This window comes from Psittacula echo, assembly GCF_963264785.1.
Source record: "Psittacula echo genome assembly, chromosome: 7".
Classification (NCBI taxonomy): Eukaryota; Metazoa; Chordata; class Aves; order Psittaciformes; family Psittacidae; genus Psittacula; species Psittacula echo.
Window position 1 is genome coordinate 10,192,347 of NC_137740.1, and position 21,983 is coordinate 10,214,329.

The 21,983-nt window shown below is 52.0% G+C and overlaps 1 protein-coding gene across 3 annotated transcripts; it reads left to right on the forward strand.

Annotated features, from left to right (window-relative positions):
• Positions 1-3,415: 3,415 nt before the first annotated feature.
• On the forward strand, positions 3,416-15,309 carry TAL1 (TAL bHLH transcription factor 1, erythroid differentiation factor). Of its 3 annotated transcripts, XM_080623787.1 has the most exons (5): positions 3,433-4,058; positions 5,374-5,523; positions 6,754-7,182; positions 7,933-8,024; positions 12,216-15,309. In XM_080623787.1, coding segments are annotated over exons 2-5 (942 nt in total). In that variant the 5' UTR covers positions 3,433-4,058; positions 5,374-5,521; the 3' UTR covers positions 12,635-15,309. The 3 variants fall into 3 exon arrangements, with proteins under 3 accessions (XP_080479912.1, XP_080479913.1, XP_080479914.1); XM_080623786.1 differs by lacking the exon at positions 5,374-5,523 and having other exon boundaries at positions 3,416-4,058; XM_080623788.1 differs by lacking the exons at positions 3,433-4,058; positions 5,374-5,523 and adding an exon at positions 5,550-6,616.
• Positions 15,310-21,983: the final 6,674 nt, after the last annotated feature.

The window sequence follows — 21,983 nt, forward strand, 5'->3', positions numbered from 1 at the left end:
AGGGAAGATTAACCATAGCTTTACTTTGCAGAAAATTATCTTGAATGCAGCCAACATGGCACAGGTAACTCCCTGTATCATGAAACCTTGGAAGGGAATTGGAAAACCAAGCACTTTTAAAACCTTTTTGTGATTCGTTTTTTTTTTCTTGAATGAATGTGTGTTTTCTATTTATTTAAGAAGTCCATATTGCTCATGAAAGTCAAAGGTTCCATTAAACAGAACAAAAATATCATCACGTGTCTGATGTAGCCTTTATTTAAGACATGCCCCTTCCCACCCGTTGTTTAGAACAACTAACTGCAAGTGTGAGGATGTCTCTTACTACTCAGCCCTTCAAGAATCCCAATACTGGGGGCTGGGGTAAGCAAAAAATAACAGGTTTATGTTGTTGTGTATGAACATAGAAGTAGAAGCTCATTGAGTGTGACAGTCTATTGACAAAACAGCCCTTTTCCATCAGGTGGTGGGGTATTATCATCACAGGCTTCAGACAAATTCAGTTATTTAAAGATTTGATTTCTGTTAAGATGGGGACCTTTCTTCAGTGCATAGCTGTGGTAGGTGTCTTGGTGGTGAGTCCGTGTTGTTGGTTGCACAGTAACATGCTGGTGCTGCCTGGACATGGCTGGATGGGGCTGACATTCTCCATCCTGACCTCTTGGGTTTGGAATTGAGGCAGCAGAACTGGAAACGGCAATTCACTCCTGTTCCCAACATTCCTGACAGGAGGACAGTGTGGAATGACTGTCCAGCTCTCTGTTTTCTCACTGGCTTGTAGCTCATTGGCATGCTTTAATGGGAGTTTGTTCAAACTCTGATGGCATTGTTTCAACAGGGGTTCAGCCTACCGTGCTGACCTTGTCTTTCCTGCTCTAGCAGTGTTAAACTAGAGATTAAAACACTGCAAGGTAAACTCCTGATCAAATCCAACAAACTGCACTGACCACTCACGGTGTGTTTGAGAGGGCACTAATTGCTAATTAAATCTATTACAATGACATGAGAGTCTCTTCCAGCATCCACCACCCTTGTGGGCCTTTGTGGATTAAGAACTGGGGGTGAGATAAGCCCTTTGCTACGTCAGAGCCAGTACAGAAAGAGGAAGGCAGCAGCTCCCTTTGAGCCATGTCAGAGTTTCTCCTCTCACGCAGCCTCTTCTATCCACAAGCGTATTTGTTTCCTTTCAGGAAAGGCTCTGCTGTGCTGCAAAATAAAACCTCCCCCAGTCCCTGACTCTCCCCTGGATCAGGCACAAGCTCATTATCTGGCAGCCCCTTTTCTGCTGAATCAGTCAAAAAAACAGTTACTGTTTTTGAACATTCCAGTGAGATGAATGAGGCAATTGGTACCTCTGAGCTATTGTTGTAGGGTTTTGTTCTTTGTTTCCTATTGTAAAACGTCTGGAAACACAGGAAGATGACAGTTGCATTGGTTCATATTTTAAAGACTTTCTTCAAATGCTCGAGCGCTAGAAGCACTTCGGAAACAAAAGCCAAACCACTTGCACGAGGGTGTGGTGTTAAACTGAGTTACACAAATCACACAGCCCTGGACAGCAACCTCTGAGCCAGCACAACCTTCATCTGCCTGACCACAGCAACAACACAAACCACCCTTCCCTGTAGCGGCATTTTCCTTTCACAGGGTAGCAATGAGTGATGCTCGGATTCTTCTTCCCTGAAGCATCCACGGCAGCTTGAAGTCAAAATTAGGCGGGAAACCAGGTCTGGCTTTGTTAATCTGAGCACCAGTGACCAAACCCAAGCACTGGTTCTGTCACTTGCTCAGGCACTGACGTGTGGGGGCCAGCACAGTTTAAGGTGTTATTGCTGGGTTTTCTTTTCTTCTCCTTCTGTTGTTTCTACCTATCTTTAATTATAATTAAAGGAAGCTATTTGTAGTGTTTGCTCAAAAGGTCTTGGGCCTGCTCAGAGCATCACTGACTTCTTTATTGAGTTTGATTTTGGGGCTCACTACCTCATGTGAGTTAGGAGGAGGCAAGCCAGGGTCATTCACTGTGACCAGTGGTGGGGGAATCTCCCAGTTACCACCACACCAGTGTCTCCGTTGGGGTCGGGGGCTGCTGCTCAGCAAGGGGCAGCCAAGCAGGCAAATGGGGGTCATCCGCAACCACAGCTCCCACCCGGCATGGGCAGGCTCGAGTGGGAACAGCCCAGCGGCTGCTCTTGGTGCACAGAAGATGCTCGGCTTCCTCATCCCCCCCGCCCAGCCCCGGCCGTTCTATCTTTAACGCTTCCTGTTGGTAAGAGGAGCCGGCTTGAAAATGGTCGTGTTTCCTGGCGGGAGGCACGACGGGCTCTGCACCGTGTCTTGAGTCGTGACCGGCGCTGCCCCGTCGCGCCACGCGTGCTGCCGGCATCGTGCAGGCTCCTGCTCGCAGGCCTCCGACCCCCCGGCGGGACCAGGATGGGGGGGATCACTGGAAACCTCTCCCACGGCCGCGTCCAGAGCGGGAGGTCGAGGGGAAGGAGTGAAAGGAAGAATAACAGCTCCGGCATTTCCCCCTGCGGGAGGGCGTGCAGGTGGCGGGGACACAATAGCTGCCCCGCGCCCCCCTGGGCCCGCACGGCAGGTGCGGCCGCTCCTCATCTCCCCACCGCCGGACGGGGCCGCCGCTTCTCCCCCTCGGCCCGGAGTCGCAGCCTTTCCCCAGTCCAGCAGCAGGGACCAGGGGACTGCACCGGAGGGGCTAAGCCCTGGCCCGCTCCTCCCTGCCCTGCTCCGGCAGAGATTTCGTTGATTTTGGGCTGCCCGGGCAGGCCGATGCCCTGAGCTACCGAAACTGCTCCCGCCGCTGGCTGTGGGACCGCTTTACCTGTGGGTGTCTGAAGGAACGGACCCAGGACCCTCCATCGGCCCCTACTTCTTCCCAGTGCGCGTACAGGAAGCCTTTTGCAATTTGGGAAGGGTTTCAGACGCGTCCCGACGCCACGTCGGGCATCCCACACCCGCTGCCCCGTCCCGCAGCTCCTATACACGGCCGCGTTGGCGAGGGCCGGGGGTATCCCTGTCTGCGGTCCCGTCCCCATCCCCTCTGTCCCGGATCCCGCCGCGCTTGGGCCGGGGCCGAGCTCCAGCCCCGACGGGGTGCGCAGCCGGTCCCAGCCCCCGAACCCCGCAGGCTGCCCCGTACCACTTCGGGGGGGCACGGGCTCTTTCTCCCCTTCCCCAGAGCCCTCTCCTCCAGGAGCCAAGTTTTCACCTCCGCTCACATCCCAAATTCCCCGAGGGTGAGGGGTACCAATACCCATTCCGCTCCCTATCTCCCAGCCCTGCAGGAATACTCAGCCTCCCCGGCTGAGACAAGGAGCTCCCCCCAATTTATTCGTTCATCGAAAACACCCATCATGGGGGGAGGAAGGCTGGGAACGGGACCACTTCCCTCCAAAACATCTCCTCTCCATGTGCTTTATTTACCTCCTCATGTCCCAAAGCAGCCCACACCCCTTCCCTCTCTCTCAGCGTCTCCAACAATTTATTTTGGCTCATTAAATTTAATTAAGAACGGAGTAGGTTTTCCATATTTAATAATAATAAAAAAAAAAGAAAAAAAAGGAAAAAAATAAAAACAGGGGCATAATAACCTCCAAGAGGACTAAAATAAAGAATTGCCATTCAGATGCGGGCAGCCACAGTGCAATTTTTTATTACTCGCTTTTTTTTTTCGCAGTGTCTTTTTAAGAGCATCTAAGCACACACACATAAAAAGCTAGAAGGCATGCATTCCGGAGTTATTCCTATGCATATCCCTGCAATAATTTTCCGCTTTCCTTCGATAAAATTGCCAAATAATAATGAATCATTTCATAAATAATGGGTTTAGAAGCTTATCAGGGCAGGCGGGCCACTGCTGGGGTTTTATCTCTCTCGGCCACATTGCAGTAGTGTTCCGCTCTCCATACTAAATAGGAAACTGGACGTGATGTGGAATTAGAGCCTACCCAGCTGAAGCCACCCAACACTTACTACAAATATAGCCGCGATGCGTAGGCCACAAAATGGCTCCACTCACTTTTCCCAATGAAAAGCAAATGGTGAGTAGAGAGGAATCCGGCCCTGCAGCGAGTGGAGGGGCAAGGGGAGGGTTTTGGGGAGTTCGGGGTGCAATGAGGGGTGCTGGGGGGGGCTTCTGCCCCAGGTAAGAGACAGGCGATAAGGGGAAAAAACCCAAATCCTTTCCGCGGTTGGGTTTTAGGTTTTAATCTTTTTTTTCTTCTTCTTTGATGCGGGTGGGTGAGGAAGAGAACACGCTTTCCCCTTGGAAACTGTGGGGTGCGGCCCCCAACCAAATCCTTCGGGACCCCCGGGCATGGAGGAGCCGGGGGGAAGCGCCCACCAGGCCCCGCTTTCCCAGCCTCTCCAGGGGGCGAACGGGACCCGGTCCCAGCCCGTCCGGTGGCCAGGGGCTGATGGCTTCTTCCCGAGGGGAGTCCCCCATATTTCACTCCCTCCAGCCCCTCCGCTGGGGGCAATTTCCCTACAAAGGGCCGGCGGGAGAGGTGCGCTTCAGGGCTGGAAATTTCCTGCCGATCCGCTGCTGGAAAACAAAAGGATTTTGCGCAGCAGACACCAGCGGGCGGGGAGTTAATGTCTTCCCCCCCATTTTTATAAACGAAATCACCCCAAATATCAGCAAAACACCGTGGGTATCTTTGCGGGTTTGTGTATTTCGTTGTTAACGAAACCGGCAGGAAATGCCATCGGGATTAATTCGTGTTTTACGAAGGGAAAACCCTTAGTTTTCATGATTTCGTTCGCGCGGGGTGGGGGGGAACCGGCCTCGCCTTCCTGTTGATCAGCGGCGGGAGCGGGCTCACTCCGCCGGCGGCCCGGCCGCGGCCGTCCCTGCCCCTCGGACGGGAGCGCCGCCGGTACGCGGCCCCTTTAGGGATTCAATTTGCCCCTTTAGGAATTGGATTTTCCAGCCGGGTGTGGGGAAACGCCAACACCGTTTCTCACTTTCGAGCCCAACGGGAGAAAAACAACCCCGTCTCCGGCCCCGTCTGGGATTTCCTCCCGGGGAGACAGGCCTTGCAATGTGTCCAAAACCCGCCCAATTCGCCCCAAATAGAGGCTTTATTTTTTCCTTATTCTTTTTCCTTTTTAATATATTTACTTTCTCCGCGCCAGGCCGTGGCCTCCGCGCGTTGTGCCCCCATAGGCGAGGCGGTGGCAGTGTGTGGGGGAGCCGGTGGCGGCCGCTGGCCCCCCCCATAACAGGGGCCACCCCGGGGTGTCGTCCCCTCCTTCTCTCTCCCCTGCACCCCTCTCTCCCATTGATCTCAGGCAATCCGGGCCCATGAGATCCACCCTCTCCTCTTTTTCTCTCCCTCCTTCTCTTCCTCCCAGGATTTAGCAGTTTTATCCCGGTGCGGGTGTCCTTCCTCCCTGTAAAGTCGTAAGTACCTTGAGGTGGGAGGAGTAAATTCAGCCTGACACCGAGAGCGCTTTTGTTGAAACAGGAGAGACTTGCGGTGTCCCTACTTAAATATGACACATGTGAGTAATCTCTTCCTATACAATATCGGAATAGGCAATTAGATCTTTCTTTCTCGAGGGCTGGAGGGGAGGGGGCTGGAAGGCAGGCACAAAGCTTGTGTTTCTTTACGTTGGGCGGTGGGGGGTTATTTTTTCCCAGAGGAATGGTGAGATATGGCTAAAACCCGGGTTTTCTCTCGCAATTCAGCCCAGCAGAAACGAGTCAAAAAATGCCCAAGGCAAAGGAGCAAGAAGGATGGGGAGGAGATCTGCTGTGTGGCAGCTCCCTGCTCCGCCAAGATCCTTATTTATAAGGGGGAAAAGGAATAATAATTACAAAATAGAAAGAGAGAGGGTGTGGAATAAACAGCACGGCAATAATCGCGCTACCGCTGCCTGCCCGCGGCGCAAGGTGCCCTGTCGTGACAGTATTCGTTCTATAGGCGAAAGGGGACGATGACGGTGTGCGGCCGGAGGGCTGCTCCGCGCCGGGCCCCTTCCTCCTTCCTGCGGTAGAGAATGCGCGGGGGGATTGACTCTGCCACGGGCTGCTTTAACCCCCTCTCCCCCAAAAAGCGCCTCCATGTGTATTACGCTGGTTTAAGTATAATAGTAATAATAATAAATAAAACGGGAGGAGAGGCAATCGCTCATGAGGCCGCAGGCGGCAGGCCGGGCTGCCATAGGGCTAATTCCGCAGAGCAGGGAATGCCGCCGAGCCCCCAAAATGGGGAGAAATCCCCCAACCGGGGAGACTGAGCCTCCTGGTTTGCCCGTAGAGCTTAATACCCGGGTCCTGGCTGACCTCTTCTCGCTGCATGACATCACGCATCCCGGTGGTGCCACCCCTCAACGTGTAGCAGCGTAGATCGCCGCGGGTGCGGAGTGGGGTGTATGTGTGTATTGAGGGTGCCCGGACCGGCAGTCCCCTATGCGGGACCGGAGTGCTGTGCGACGTCACGGGGCCGCACCGTCCCGCGAGGCTCCGTGACATCACGGCAGGGCCGGGGCCCCTCGTGACGTCACGGCACCGCACGGTTCGGCGGCGTGGCCCCTCTCGCAGCGGTGACGGTGCCTGTCCCGCCGCAAACTCCAACTGATTTGGGGTGATCAAGTGCGTGCTTCACCACGTTTACCCCCATTTCTCGCCGTCGAAGCCCCAGCCCGTCGGGGCGCTGTCCGGGGCGGGTACATCACCCTCCCCTCCTTCCCATAGCCGGGGCCGCCCCTTACCGCTGCCTCTCTCCGCAGGACGATGGACAGGCCGCCCGCTCCGCCGCCCCCCAGTGACCCCCGCGATGCCCGCCCCTCCCGGCGGCACGACTCGGAAGCGGAGAACACGAGCGAGCCTGAGAGCAGCCGCGGGGGCATGGAGGCGCCGGCGGACCCCCAGCTGCTGCTCAACGGGGCGGCCAAGGAGGCGGGCCGGCCCTCCCCCGGGCCCCCCGCCGCCCCTGTGCCCGTCATCGAGCTGGTGCGCCGGGGGGGCTCCCTGGACATAAAAAGCCGGGAGACGGCGGGAGAGGCGATGCAGAGAGCGCCGGGCGCCGAGCCGTGCCGCGCCGCCGAGGCTGTCTGCGAGGCCCGCATGGTGCAGCTGAGCCCTCCCGCACTCCCGCTGCAGCCCCCCGGCAGGGCCATGCTCTACAACCTGGGCCAGCCGCTGGCCACCATCAACAGGTCCGTGTCTACCCCATCCCACCCAACTTCACTTTTGGAGGGGGACCCTCGGAGCAGCTCTCCGAGGGGTCCACGGGTCTTGGAGACAGGGAGCGAGGGAGGCAACGGAGGGAGGAAAGAGGGTGGCAGCAGCAGCAGCAGCATCCCTTCCTCCGTAAGGGACTCGGCGCTTAGTCATCGCGGGTTTGCATGCAACTTTGCAAAGGAAGAGAAAGGGAAAAAATAACCCGAAACGAAAAACTGTCGTTGTTGGGGAGGGGAAAAAAAGGGAAAGAAAAAAAAAACCGGGAAAAAAACCAAACCAAAACAAACCAAAAACAAAACAGGAAAAAAAGAAAATAACAAAACCCCTAAAAGTTCAGGGTAGAAGCGCCTTGGGCAGAACACAGGGGTCGGTCAGTCTTTACTGGTGGTACTTGTCAAGAGCGGGTTTAGGTCCTCGGAGCTACCCGGAATCGCTTCATCCTCTGCTGAGTCCCGCAAACAAGCCCAAGGGGAGGAAAACGCTCTCCCTGGAGCCCGCTACCACCCGCTGCCACTCCGGGGTGCGATGTGTGAATGCGCCCGACGGCTGCGGGGCAGAGAGCAGTGGGGGGGGGTGGGTTTTGCTCCGGAGGCGGTGCGTGTTGTGTCGCCGCACGACTCCGGGCTCGAGTCGTAAGTCGTGAGCTCCCCGGAGGTCACGGAGCAGCTCGACCCGTGCCGGGGGTGCCGGTGTGTCCTCACGGTCCTTCTGCCTTTCTTTTACAGCGGGTTTTTCGGCGAACCGGACTCCTTCTCGATGTACGGCAGCAACCGGATGAAGAGAAGACCGTCACCCTACGAAATGGAGATCACCGACGGTGAGAGCATTTCGCCCCAGTGCTCGCTCTTAGCGGGGGGTGTCCTGTCTGCTGAAGGGGGCAAGCTGCTGAAAAACCTAAATCGTAAAATGGGAATAAGGGCAGCTCCCCCGGTGCAGCAGAACCAGGATCTGCCTCCCACTTGTGCCCGGCAGCATGCTCGGTGGATTCGCTTTCATGCAGCAAAGAGTTTAATATATGGTAGCTACATCCCTGTCCTGCACATTGCTTAGAGGGTAAATCCGAAGGAAGGCAGTAAATTTAAGTCTTTCTGGAAGTGTGGAGGCTGGAGCAAGACCATGCTGTGTTTGTAAACCGTTTCAGCCAGGAGAAGTTCGTAAAGCAGAATACAGCCCTGGGCAGAAAGATTCAACTTGCCTTTAAGGTGCCTAGAAGCAGAGAGAAACCCGTGCTAGTCTGCGGGGTCGCAATGGGATTGTTGCCCGTTCCTTTACACCTTCTCTGCACTGTGATTCTGCGATATATCCTCACGCTGCTGTGGTCTGCCCTGGAGAAAATCCCGTGTCTGGTCTTGTGGCAGAGCCTGGGAGCAGATGTGGACGGTGACAGGCTGGTGCCCGAGCCGAGACCCCAGATGAGGGGGTCCCTGTCGGACTGGCAGGATAATTTCAAAGGGAGGGAGAGAAAAGGCAGTGCAGGATCCCGCTTCCCGCTCCGGTTTGCACGTGTAAGGCTGACACGTTCATATATGCAAAGTCAACAGCCCGCACAAATGAGATCCATCGAAACTGCGTTTTCTCTTTTGCAATTGTAAACGCTGTATTTCACTTGCTCGACAAATAATTTTCTTTCTTTCTAGCTAGCCGTCCCTTTCCTTCCACCTGGCTGATCTAAAATCAGATCAAATCATAATCCGCATCACTCTAAAATAACACAGTCTGAAATGATGGGCTCTGGGCATTATCTGCGCTCATCAGACACGCTCTCCTCACTCCCTGCTCTCCTCCATCCCCTTGGTGCTTTCATCCCGCAGCCCCGTGGGGCCGGGTTGCCTCAGCCCCCGGCACACGAAGGTCTTTTTGTCTGGGTTTTCATTCAGAAGCTTAGCGGTTACGGTGAAAAGTCCGTCAAATCGCGGTGTCTCACTAAACCTTTAGAGTTGCTGTTAAATTAGATATTAAGGATTAGGGAGATATTTGGCTGTAACCAAGTTTTTGGATATGAGCTTTGATGCAGGTGTATAGATCAAGACCAGTCCTGCACGTTCTGGCTCGTGTGAATTTCCAAGACTCTGCTCTGATTTTTCTGGGGAAAAACTGGTATCATCAGACAGATGATGCTGCCTGAACAGGAGCGATTTGTAGGGGTGTGCATCCCGTGCTGAGGAATCCGTGTGGTCTGCCGGGCTTTGCTCATCGCTCTGATGGTCACCTGCCGGCTGATATCTGCGGCACACTGAGCATCGCTCCTGCCGGTCCTCAACCCCCAGGACCTGCAGAGGGGCAGGAGAATCTTCACTGGCACTTGCTGTTCGGTTTCCTCTGTAAGGAAACAAATAGTGGTTTTATTGCAACTATTTATTTATCTTTATCGGGGAAAGTTTGATGCATTGAATATCTTCTTTAAAAATAGATGTAAATAGAGATAAAAAGGTTTAAAAGTATCTGCAAGGATATTCCAGAACTTTAGAAGTTCATCTTTTTATTAGTGTTCATCAGATCTCTGATTACTATTAAAAAAGCACCACTCAGTCCACTGGAACAAAATCCTGGCAAAAATTCTCAGCTGACTGCTTGAATTAATTATGAATCAAGTTTCTTTATGAGAAATGACTCTCTTCTATTATAACACAGCTATGTGGCATTTTACATTTCTCCATTGCCTAATGTGTTTTGGCCAGAACCCGATCTCTTTCTAAAAGACAGGTTTAATTCAGTTGTTGCAGGAATCAGAAATGTGAGTGGTGTCAGCATTATGTTGGTGTTCGGTTTGAGTGCTCCTGGATGAAAATGAACAGGTCTTTTTTGTGATTTCTGGTGTATTTCTGAATAGATGCCTCTTAGTCAGCAGCTTTCAGTGAACAGATGCATGTTTGGAGCCTGTGAAGACTCGAAATATCTTGGGATTTATTTTTTAAATAAACAGTATCCATTTTCTATTTTTCCTTCGTCCTCTGGAAAGGTTTTAAGCTGCATTTCCTTCTGGATTCAAGGCCGGTTGCTTTGTCTCGTCTGGAAAGAGCATTTAAGTGTCAAAACCGTTGGATTATTGTAGTAGGTTGTGGCACATTCTCAACTGCCTCACTAGCAGTGCCTGGTGTTGGAAGTGCCTTTGGTCCCCACCTTCCCCATGACCCTGTGGCACAGCGGTTTGTGCAGATCAGGCACAAGAAACCTTCCCTTTCCATTAATTCATACAAAGGGCCATTATGTGCTGTTTGGGAGTGGAAAATTGCCTTTATTAAAGCATCAGACTGGGATCTTAGAGGAGACGAGTTTCTTACATCCTCCAGCTTATCCCAGGGGCTCTTTGTGATTTTGGGGCACTCCCTGCTCCTGAGCATGCTGCAAGTAGTGAGTTGTATGCCTGCTCACACACTGGAGAAGCCAGTAGCTTTAACCTGGCTGCTTGGGAGTGTGTTCCCAGGCAAACCCTGTGGTGTGTGTGTGTGTGTATGCTGTGCTGGCCCAAAGGGCTCAAGTTTCCCCTGCAGGGAGAAAAGCGTGATGGTGTTTAATCAGCTGGAATGTGGATCCCTCTTCTCACATTGTGCCTGGTAGGATCTGTCAAGGTGCAGCCTGACTAGGATGCCTCTGAAATCCTATCTGTTCAGCTGCTCTGCCACAGTCAAGGATGTAAGAATGTCGATGTTTAAATGCCCCCCCCACCCCGATGCCGGTTTCACTGGGTGATGGCAGAGCTATGGCTTAAGCTGCTCACCATGGCCAGGGACTTCCTCCCACCAGGAGGGAGTAGTTAGGCAAGTGTATCAGAGTGGGGGCTACAGGGGAGAGATGGTGTGGATGGGAGTACCCACAGCCTCCCTTTGGCATGTGACTCATCAATGTATCATTTCCAAGTCTTTGCTTCATACTTTATGATTTTCATTGTATGTGATGCTTCCCATGCTATGGGACTTTCTGCTATGGTTTTTCTCTCAGCCTTTCATGAGATTGATGTGTCCTTCCACTGTTAGTATCTCCTGGAGGTGAGGATGGAATGGGTCTAACACTAAAAGCATCTTATGGTAGTGTCTGCTTGCATTAACTGGTTTCGATGGATCCAAGGTACTTCTGTAGCACAGTACTTTTGGGTAGAGATGTTTTTGGGTCTCTTCTAAACAGAGACAATGTCTTGCTTGGGCCAACAGGAGTTACTCTGACTATCTGGAAGGAGAACTGGTGTGTTTTGTGCCTCCATGCTGTGTAGCATGTGCTGTCTGAAATACGGCTGTAAAATTACAGGGATTTAACTGTAATTCACATGTAACAGCCAAATGGATACACCTCTATCAGTTTAGAGTCCCTTCTCTAGTTAGTGTCAGATAGGGGGTCTTTGCCCTGCAGCACTTACGTGCAGAGAGAGCAGGCAGTCCCCAGGTCACCTGTGGAACTGCTTCATTCTCCACCCATGACCACCCTTCCAGCAAGGACACTGCTTTCATGCTGTGGGTCACCTTGCTACCTATTGTTATTGCTACAGGGTGAATCCTGCCACCCCGTTTCATACAAACCACCCAGAGTTCTGGTGGCAATCCTATGGTCACTGTTAGCTCTGGATCTTGTCTATATTATGGAAGATCTCCGGATCTTAGAGTTGCCAAAGCCTCTGGTCAAGCTGATTTCTTCCTGTCCCAATGGTATGTCCTTAAGACACATCTGGGATACAAAATAAAACCATCTAGTGAGATAAACTTTAAATAGGATCTTTGTTTCTGAGATACCCTAAAAATAAGCAGCCTTCTGCACATGTGTCATGGCGAAAGCCTTCCTCCTTGGAGAGGTAAATTTAGACATCTCAAGGGACATCTAAAAAGATACAACTCCATTTTTCCCTTCCAGGGGATGGAACAGAAATTATGGCTACTTCAGCTCGTCAGGTTAGCTGAAAATCCCTGTTTCACTGCTTTGCTGATGTGACTAAAATAAGTTGGTTAATTTGGGTTAATTCAGAAAAGTAATAAATGACCTTTTTTGCCCTGCTCCTAATTCTTCATGGTTGCAATTGCAGGTCCTCATACGAAAGTGGTTCGTCGCATTTTTACCAACAGCCGGGAGAGGTGGAGACAGCAGAACGTCAACGGGGCCTTCGCAGAGCTTCGCAAGCTCATCCCTACCCACCCGCCCGACAAAAAACTCAGCAAGAACGAGATCTTACGCCTGGCTATGAAATACATCAACTTCCTGGCCAAGCTGCTCAACGACCAGGAGGAAGAAGGAAACCAAAGGGGCAAAGTGAACAAAGACTCTGGGATAGTCCAGGAAGACCTCCTGCAGGACATGTTGTCTCCTAACTCTAGCTGTGGAAGTTCTTTAGATGGAGCAGCAAGCCCGGACAGCTTCACGGAAGAGCACGAAACACTAGATACGAAGCACACGCGGAGCCTGCACCATGCCATTCTCCCTGTAGAAGGCAACGCGCAGCGGTGATGACCTTCTTCATCGCTCCCAAAGCACCAGCGGGGAAGATGAGACCTGAACATGCGGGTGCTGGAATTAGTGCCTGTGGGATTTGTGACTCTGCCTTTCCCCATGGGCTCCCTGCCCTTCCCAGCCCGGGATGGAGCAGCCGGCATGTTGGCTGAGGACAAGGTCAAACTAGATGGATGTTCAGTATTCAGGTACGTGATCGTACAAAGAAGAAAAGCATTGAAGTCATCTTCATTGTACATACTGCTCATGATGTGACTCTGTGGAGGGGAAGGACACATGGCCAGCACCTCTCCAGCATTTAGAGGGCTTTCAGACCATTGGACGACCGTTGCTTTTTGAACAGTCGCCTGGTTGAGACACAAAACTCCTCTTCCACTGCCGGCAGAGGCCACTGATGCTTTCCAGCTCCACGTGGCACTGGAGACTGCTGAACCCTGCCACTGCTGCAGTGTTTCCCCTGTGGCTTATACAAGTGGTCTGAGCAGGAGCTGGGCCCACGTGCTCCTGCTGTCCGAGAGCTTTTGACTGTATCTTTTTAAAGAGGTGAAAAAACACCCTCAGCAAAAGGACTATTAAAAAGATTATGACTATTTCTTTTCCTCTCTTTTATTTTTCTTTTTTCTTTCTTTTTCTCTTTTTTATTTCCTTTCTTCCTTCCCCTTCTACCTAACTTCCGATTGTTTGGGGTTGTTGTATTTATGACATGGGATTACTTCTGTTTAACGCTGTCATGCAGTATCCACTGAATGAAAAGGTACATAGGTGTTTTCTCCTGCTCTCCCAGTCCTTGATTCTTCTGCTGGTAATGCTCAGCGGATAAGTTTCAGGCCTGTTGCGGTCTCCTGGATTTTTCCCAGTAGTTTCTGTAGGGCCAGAGCTTCTCTCAAGGAAAATGAATTGATAAAGGAAAGAAAAATAAACATTTGGTAGTGAAGCATCCTGTTGGACCAGGGGATTTTTAAATCCAACAAGCAACAATAAGGCAAAATGGGTTTATGATGCATCAACAGTGTGCGTGTACACAGGGTTATAAAGGGGTTTAATAGTATGCCTTGGATTTTTTGGTTTTATTGTATGAAAATGGTGGTGGTTCAGCTGTGTCAATGCCTGCAGGCTGGACTACAGTGTTGGATTTATTCTGGTGATAGGAAGGTCTTTGCTGCCCAAGGCTGGTAGGAACCCACAGCCTCTCCAAATCCTGGGGGCGAAGAACTAAGAGCAGAGGTGGGATTAACCTCCATTCTCGAGTACTTGGATTGATACAAAATTGATGCCTGTGACGGAGCTGATCCTCTGATCCTTGTTGCCCGCCCAGGAGGGCATCTGGAAAACAAAAGGGCTGGTGAGCAGGAGGCTGCTCCTGGGAGCTGAGGACCACACCGTGCCATCACCACTGCATCAGGCCCATCTCTCACGTGATGCTTGATGGAACAATTGCCCCAAGCCCATCCTCCCCCTCTGCAGATATGTCAAGGCACAGAACTCTTTACCATGCTACAGTAAAAATACCCCCCAAATCCATAAACAACCTTTGGAAGGGAAAAAGTCGTTTAAGCGGGGACATTTTCGACCACACTCATCCCTTTTCAAGGGTGCTGAGGTACAAGGGAACACAGAGGATTTGAGTAGGTGTCTGCAAGCCCATCCCAGGCTTAGTTTAGAGCCCTGTCATTTCTGTCCCCGGTTGGTTTTAATGCCTCTTTGTAAATAATATGTGGGATGTTGGCACGTTAGGTGGAATTAATTGCCTGGAAAGGGATCCTGGTCCAAGCAAGGGTTTCCAATATATACCCCAAACCCTCCGAAATCGCCAACATCTTCCGTTTTGAACTGGAGAAAAGGAGGAAAACTCCTTCCTGGGTCCAGAACACCCATGCATGGGGGTTTTCTTACTAAAGGTTGTCCATGGAGAGGTGCTGGCAGGTGATGGAGTGATGCTGAGGAAGAGGTTTGGGCTGGTCCCAGCACCAGGGGTAGGACAGACTGGCAGGAGGGGGCCCTCTGGTCACACAGGGAAGCTGTTCTTGATTTTCAGCATTCAAAATAACCCTGGGGTGGGGTGGGTAGGGTTTTACCCCCTTCTTATTAAACTATTGCAAGAAAAATCACAGACACTCAGAAATTCCTCATTCCCCACAAGTTTATAGTTATTATTCTTTAACTTTTTGGTAGCTGAACAGTTGGGAAAATGGTACAACCTTGGTGGCACCCCCCATCACCCCCATGCACACATGTGCCTGCTCGTAGCCCTTAGCAGAGCGCACCGTAGGTCTCCTGGGGTATGTACAGTTGTACTTTAATTGTGATTTGAATGGTACATTTCCTCTGCCCACCTCTCCTCCTGCCTGCTTCATCTCTCACTGTGTGGACCATCGCTCCCCCCGTTTCTGCTGGAAACAGTGCTCCGGGGCAATGCTGTACCGTGTGAGTGAATTCCCACCTTATGACTTTTGATTGGTTGATTTCAGCCCCAACCCTTTCTCTGCCAACCTTCCCCTTGGATTTCTGCATTTTTTCTGCAGAAACAAAGTAACCAGACCTGGTACCCTGACTCTCAACCCACTGTGGATGTGCTATTTAGCAAACACATTTGTTGTAATGTGTGTGTATATATAAATATATATATATAATGAATATATCAAGAATATTTCTAAATAAAGTTTTACAAAGCAGCCTCCACTCGCTGTCTGCCTCTCTCCCACCTCACAGCTCAGACCTTTGCTGTCTCATTCCTGAGCATTGTGGGGCGATGATGCCAGGATGGCCCATCCCCAGCTATCAAAAGCCATAAACAGGCAGCAAAGGCCTTGCAGAAAGATCTGCTGATGTTTTCCCTTGCTTGGCTTCACGTTGTCCAGCCTGGGCTGGGCTTTTGCAGAGAGAGCAGGAGGGAGGAAAAGTGTGTGGGGCCGGCAGGAAGGAAGATGGGCGGCGAAGCAATCCCCCCTACCGCAGGCCAGCCACCACTGCGTTACCCTCAGTGCGTTATTTGCAGGTCCCCCAAAGGCTCTGATGGCCTTTTCCCCTCTTTTATCAAGGGGGACAGTGTGAGGAGGGGGCTGCCAGGGACCATGCTGCTTCCCTTCTCACCATGGCAAGTATTTGGCCACGATTTTATGACTAATGATGGTAATTCCTCTTTTTTTTAGAAGAGAAAAAAGAAGTTGCTATCACAGCCATGTGCATAAATACGTTAAAAAACAACTGAGCTGGTAACATTAGTTAGGGAGTGTTTACAGGATAAGCAGTCCATTGAATATATGTGTGCATATATATTTTACATATATATATATATATACACATGACTACCTCACCATGCTGTTGATGATGGGCAACATCATATTCATAACATGAAGCAGATGAACAGGAATGGTACCACAGGTTATTTTCTTGTCTTTAATTTCTATGAGTTTTCAGAGTCATTACCTACTTAAACAAGGCCTTTTAGAGCATTCCTTGCTCTTCCAAAGCATCCCTCCCCCAAGCTTAGCTGCTAAACTCTCCTCACACCCAGCAGCCCATCAACCAGTTCTTGCTTTTAAAGAGTCTGGGTGACATTTCCCCTCGGGTGAAAGCAGAGGGCTTTTCTCAGGCTCCAACCTGGGGTATGCAGGGAGCCCCAAGCTAGGGACACAGGATGCCCCCACAGCCTGATCAAGCAAAGTCCCTGCAGTTGGGGCCAGGCTGGTTTCCACTTTAGGCACTGGGACAAGGTGTTGGGTGGGTGTGGGGCAGTGTGGGGCTGTTGGGTGTTTATCTGGGGCTGGGTGATCACAGCTACGCAGCTGGTTTAACCCTCGCACACCATCCTGCTGATAGCTCACCTACCGTTTATCTCTGCTCTCCACCACCCAGCACTCTCCCTCCTTACATTGCCAGGACAATTCTCCTTCCACCTCCCCCTTCTGCTTTTTTGCTTTCTTCAATTAAAAGATCCCTCATTGCCATGCTCCCTTTCCTATCAGCAAAGGGAAGAACATGCTCAAGGTGAAGGTTTCAAAACACTCCCTGCAGGTATATGTTTAATATACAGCTCTAATATTTAATATATAGCTCTATAGACTGTAGTAAGTTCCGGGAGGGTGCTGATGCCACCTGCACCTCTATGGGATGGTCAACATACATCATTCCTTATGTACACCAGTGGTGGGGAGACCCTGGGAGCTGCCATACTGGGAAAGGCTCCAGTGATGTGTCCCCATCCCGGTGGCTGGTGGCTCTATGTTGGCTGTGCTGGAAGCAGCATCCTCCTTCAAGCACCTTCCTCTCTGCCGCTGCTCAGCCACCAAGATGCAAATGTCACAGAAGGTAGCAGACATCATCTGCCTTTCTTTTTCTTCTTTTAAAGTAGTTTTTGAAAGTCCTTCTCACTCGTGTCTTCTGGTGGAATATTTCATTCATTTCCCATCAAATGGTATTACTATTTTACAGCTGTGTTGTATTGCAAGGCGATGAGCGCTGCTCTGTGGATTCAAATATACAGGGAAAAAAAACCCAACCCAACCCAACCTGGGTTTTATTCTGTTTATGCAAAACAGAAACGAAAGTTGGTAAAAGCACTTTAGGGTCCTAGTATTCACTACATGAGGGCAATAGCCTGGGTGTCGTGGTTGGCATTGCTCTAGGCCAGGACAGGGCTGGGGTTCATCTTTCATTGGTGGCACCACAAGCCTTCTGCAGCAATTTGTCTGGTAAGCAGCAGTTTCTTCACAACCTTGAAGCAGGCGCACTTAAGGATATGTTGATCATCCACATTTCTAATGTGTCCCAGGAACCTGGTGACATTCAGGCTCCCGGTGGCAGGAAATTCCCCTGACCATTGCATGGCTATCACTGGGGAGTGAGAACAGAGGGGAAGGGGCATTGAGATAAAATTGATCAAAATAAAAATGAACTACAGAAGGTGGGAGGGACACAAATGTACGAGACAAGGATATGAGAAACACAAAACCCCAAAATCACCCCAAATTTGGGCACCTTTTGTTTTCAGGCCTCATTATCCGGGTTTAATTACAGCCTTTCTGGCAAAGCCATGCTGAGGGCAGCCTGCACTGGCACCCCTGCCTGGGAACACCACTGAAGCCAAGAGCAAGGACCTGCTTCGTTAAGAGCATTCCCACATAATTGAATTAAATATGCTCACAGAAACGACAGGACCCAAACATTCCCACCCCGGCAGGCGATGAGAAAGCTTTGCCTCTTCGTTATTACAGACCAGTGACAACAGGAGGGAGTAATTTATGGCTCTCTGGGGCTGCTCGATATGCTCCTCATCCCCAGGCTCATCCCTGACATTCCCACCACCGCACAAAGGCTGCAGCCAGGCAGCGGTGCCCAGGGGACACTGCGCTGTCACACACAGTGAGGAGATGAGCAGCGAGCAGGATCCCTTTCTCCTCCCAGCCCTTTTTGTCCTCTCTGGTCCTCCTGCCTCTCCTTTTGCCTTATTTCTTGCTCCCCGTTCTTTTATTTCAGTATCCATACAAAAATTGGTGCTGGGAGAGCTGGGATTACTCAGTGGGGCTGGATGGGACAAGATAAGGATGCTCCAAGACCTTGGGGTCTAAGGAGTGGGGACCCACACCACTGATGGGGATGCAGGAAACCTCCCGTGGGGGGTCCAGCAGGCACTTTCAAGCTTGTCCCCCCGGTAGACGCTCCTTTTCCCCTGCTCTCGGAGCTATTCTCAGCCGCCCTGGTGACCTTTCCGGGGAACAATTTACTATTGTGTTTTGGTGAAGCCCAGCCTCTATTTTTACACTCTGTTTTGCTGATGTGGGCACTGGGACCGAGACGGGAATCCAGCAGGAAATGGGAGGGAGCGTCTGGATCATGGTTAAATCACTTTGATGTGCCGGCGCTGAGCCCGGTCAGCAGCACGTGGTGGGGCCAAGGGCTTCGCTCCTTGCCCAACCCTCAATCCTGCATGGCACCAGCTTAACCCTGCTGTGCCAAGGTGTGAATGGGTGCTGCAGCAAAGGGCTTTTGGCAGAGGCCAGCAAAGCCACAGCGGTATTGTGTTCCTTGATGTGCGCACCGTGCAAAGTGAAAGGCAGCTTGCTGCTGGCATTGTGTTGCTAAAGGTTTGCTGGAAACAAGGGGAGGAGGTGGCTTGCTGACTGAGCTGGGAGAGGTTTGGGGCTTGCCCGAGGGCGTCCGGGAAAGCCCTGGCAGAGCATCCTGGGTTGCATCATGCGAAGGGAGCAGACTGACAGCAGGCGGAGGTGACAGGTCTTTGTGTGAGGTGCTGTCGAGTGGTTCTTCCTGATGTGGGACACTGAGCTAGGCTTAAGGGGCCAAAAAATGCCAAGCATCACAGCCTAGAGTGGCTGCACACATGCCCTGTGCAAGCTGTGTCTGTGGCAGGGAACACCAGCCCTCTGACCGCAGAGGTGTTGCTGGGGAGATGGCCATGCCTCAGGGAAGGGACTGGGACTGCTTCTACCACCATCACCATCAGCAGCACAGCCCTTGGGGCAGGAATAGGATCCTACTGCCCCAAAGCTTGCCTACAGGCACCAAATCCAGAGGTAAGGTCCTCCTGTATGTCTTAAGGGTCTCAGCCACTGCCCAAGCAATGCTGCCTGTGAGGGCATGCGAGCAAGGAGCTGCTTTACAGCAGCTGTCCCATCTCCAAAGCACTTCACTTGCACTCCACCAGTGACACATCCCTTCATACACCACTAGAGCTGAAATAAACCACATCAACACCCATCCAGTCATGTTTCTTGCAACCATCCAGCAATGCAGCATCACTCCTCTGAGCACCTGGCCTCCTCCATGCCTGGGAATGGTGTTGAAATGGGAGCTGGGGATAGCCTGAGGGTGACTGGAGCCAGTTCGCAACATGTCACTGTGAGTGCTGTGGGTGGGAAGCTTGTGTGTGCAAGGAGTCACAAACATTCTCCCACCCCACAAATACCTGTCCATGCACATGACAGGTAAATATGCACACATACTTGCTCACAAATGCATGGCCCATGCGTTCTCACATGTGTGATGGTGCACGAACACGTTCATAGCTCATTTTTGTATGTCTCAGATCTGTGGGCACATCCATGGATGCACATCTAAGGGCATAGTCCTAAACACACATATTTGGATGGATGTGAACACACAATCCTGTGTGTGTCTTCGAGCCACCCAAGCCCATGACGTGCTCACACATGTGTCCCCAGCCCCTTGCATGATGCCCGCAGGTGGTCCCCATCATAGAAAACACCAGGGTGGTTTTGCTTTTGGTTGCATCAGCATAAATCACTCCCCAGCTGCTCCCTGCCTCGTCCTAGCAAACTCTTGAGCTGCGTTTTCCCTTCTTCTATGTCAGAGAACACCAGCCCACCCCGGATGCTTGTCCCAGGGTGTTTTCTAAGGCGACAAAGCTTGCTCAGCGTGCCAGAGGCGACAGCCGTTGCTCCTATCTCGGCAGGCATCGGGCAGGAGGGCTGCCTGCCCTGTTCCATGGGGCCACCCTCCAGCCGTCCCGCTCTATCTGGCTAGGTGCAGGTGCCGGGGATAAGCTCCTACAACCACCCCCAGTAGCAGCCCTCGGGCAGGGCTGGCAGAAGGGCGCTGTGAGCCGAAGCAAGCGTTGTCCCCTCCGAAGGTGACACTGCCCCAGTGATGGCGATGCCACCATCAACATTGCCCTGCACGCTTCGGTCTGCCTCCCGCAGGACCCCACAGTCGATGTGTTCACAGTGCCGCAGCCCGACGGGGCTCCCGGCGGGACGGTCCCACACGGGGTGTTCCCCCCACCCCGAGCCCCACCATCGGTCCCAGCGGCTGCGGGCACTCCCGAAGCAGCCACCTCCGGGCCAGCGTCTGCTTTGAACGGGTCTGGGGGAGCCCCTTGTCGCCGATAAGTAGCAGATCAAAGTCGACCGCAGCACCAGCGCTTCCTGCCAGCGTGGAGAGGCGCGGAGCAGACGGAGCCGGAGCCGGCGGGGCCCGACCCCCGCCCGCTGCCCCCGCGGGCCCTGAGCCGCCACCGCGGCCACAGCACCGCCCGCGGCCGCCAGAGGGCGCCCCGCGGCCCCGACGAGTGCGGCCCCGAAGTGGAGTGAGGGAACGGGATTTGATTAAGAGGGTTCAGTGTGCTCTTGGGGCTTCCCAAATGATGTATGTTAAAGGCTGGCCTTTCCCCTCCTCTTTTCACTTTTGCCTTTTCCCTTTTCCTTTTCCCTTTTTCCTCTTCCGTCTTCCCTTTTCCCTTCCCTTCCTTTCCCTTCGTCATACCCATACCCTTTCTCCCCTTCTCCCACTCCATTCCCACTCTTACCCCTACACTGATCAGCTCTCCAGATCTTCATGGAGTTACCATAAACCTAATAATTACATTAACATCTCTATATTTGAATACCACAGCTATTTTCCTGCAGAGTTTAGTACTTGTGGGTGGGAAGGCATAGAGAATGTTCAGGACAGCTGGTGCTCCCGCAGCTCAGTGCTGCTCCATATATCCCCATTCCCCAAAGCATGGAAGTAATGGGCTCTGTGCCTGTGGTCACTGGCTCCCTGTTTGCTCTGCCAGGGGAGCACAGGCTGCCAAATCCTCCAGGACCTCGGCCGGGATGAGGTGACTCTGTGAAGTCTCACTGTTCCTGGTGGGAATGCTGGTGGCTGTGCTGATCCACTGCTATTTACTGAGTTTTAATCATAGCCACTCTGGAAACAGCCTCCTCTCCCCAGTCCCAGGCAAATGCATCTCTCAGAGGTCTTCACCTTTTGTCCTCAAAACCTATTCAGGGCTGGATCTGAGGGCAGCCTGATCTCAGCTGCTGTGGCACAATGGCACAGCTCAGTGTTGTTCAGCCCTTTCCTATCCATGTCATCTCTCCCACAGGAGCGCTGGCTCCCTCACCTCATCTCACAGTACTTGCTTGGCTGCTGCAGCATCCTGCTAGGGCCAGCAGCCTCCAAGGCTTCAGGAGCGTGTTAAAGCTCCTAAAAAGCTTCCCCAACTCCAATGTATCCTGAGAAATGCCTCTTTCACCCTTTGGACTCGCATGAAATCCTTCCGGCCTTTCATGTCCCTCCCACCCCCTTCCCAAACAACAGAATCCACTGCTCAGAGCAGAAGATGACGTGATTTTTCCCATCTCCTCTGTTACCTGCATCTGTTTGCTTGGGTGGCAGCCAGAAAAGTGACTTCATACATTGAATTTCCCTCCCCCTTCCCCCTTTATTTTTCATTTCATTTTAAATCCAGCCCAATGCTCTTGCCTGTTGCAGAATTGAGGGGGAAGCATCCAGGCCAAATCCTGCCCCTGTGTTATGGTAATCGCGGCTGCCACCCAGCAGATGCAGCTCACTGAAATAATAAGGCTGTTTAACAAGGCACAGA

What these genes read in the sequence shown, in the direction of transcription:
- TAL1 (XM_080623786.1), top strand. An exon ending in CCGCTGGCCACCATCAACAG is followed by an intron (nt 7,183 to 7,932) that starts GTCCGTGTCTAC and finishes TTTCTTTTACAG; the next exon opens with CGGGTTTTTCGGCGAACCGG. An exon ending in CGAAATGGAGATCACCGACG is followed by an intron (nt 8,025 to 12,215) that starts GTGAGAGCATTT and finishes TTGCAATTGCAG; the next exon opens with GTCCTCATACGAAAGTGGTT.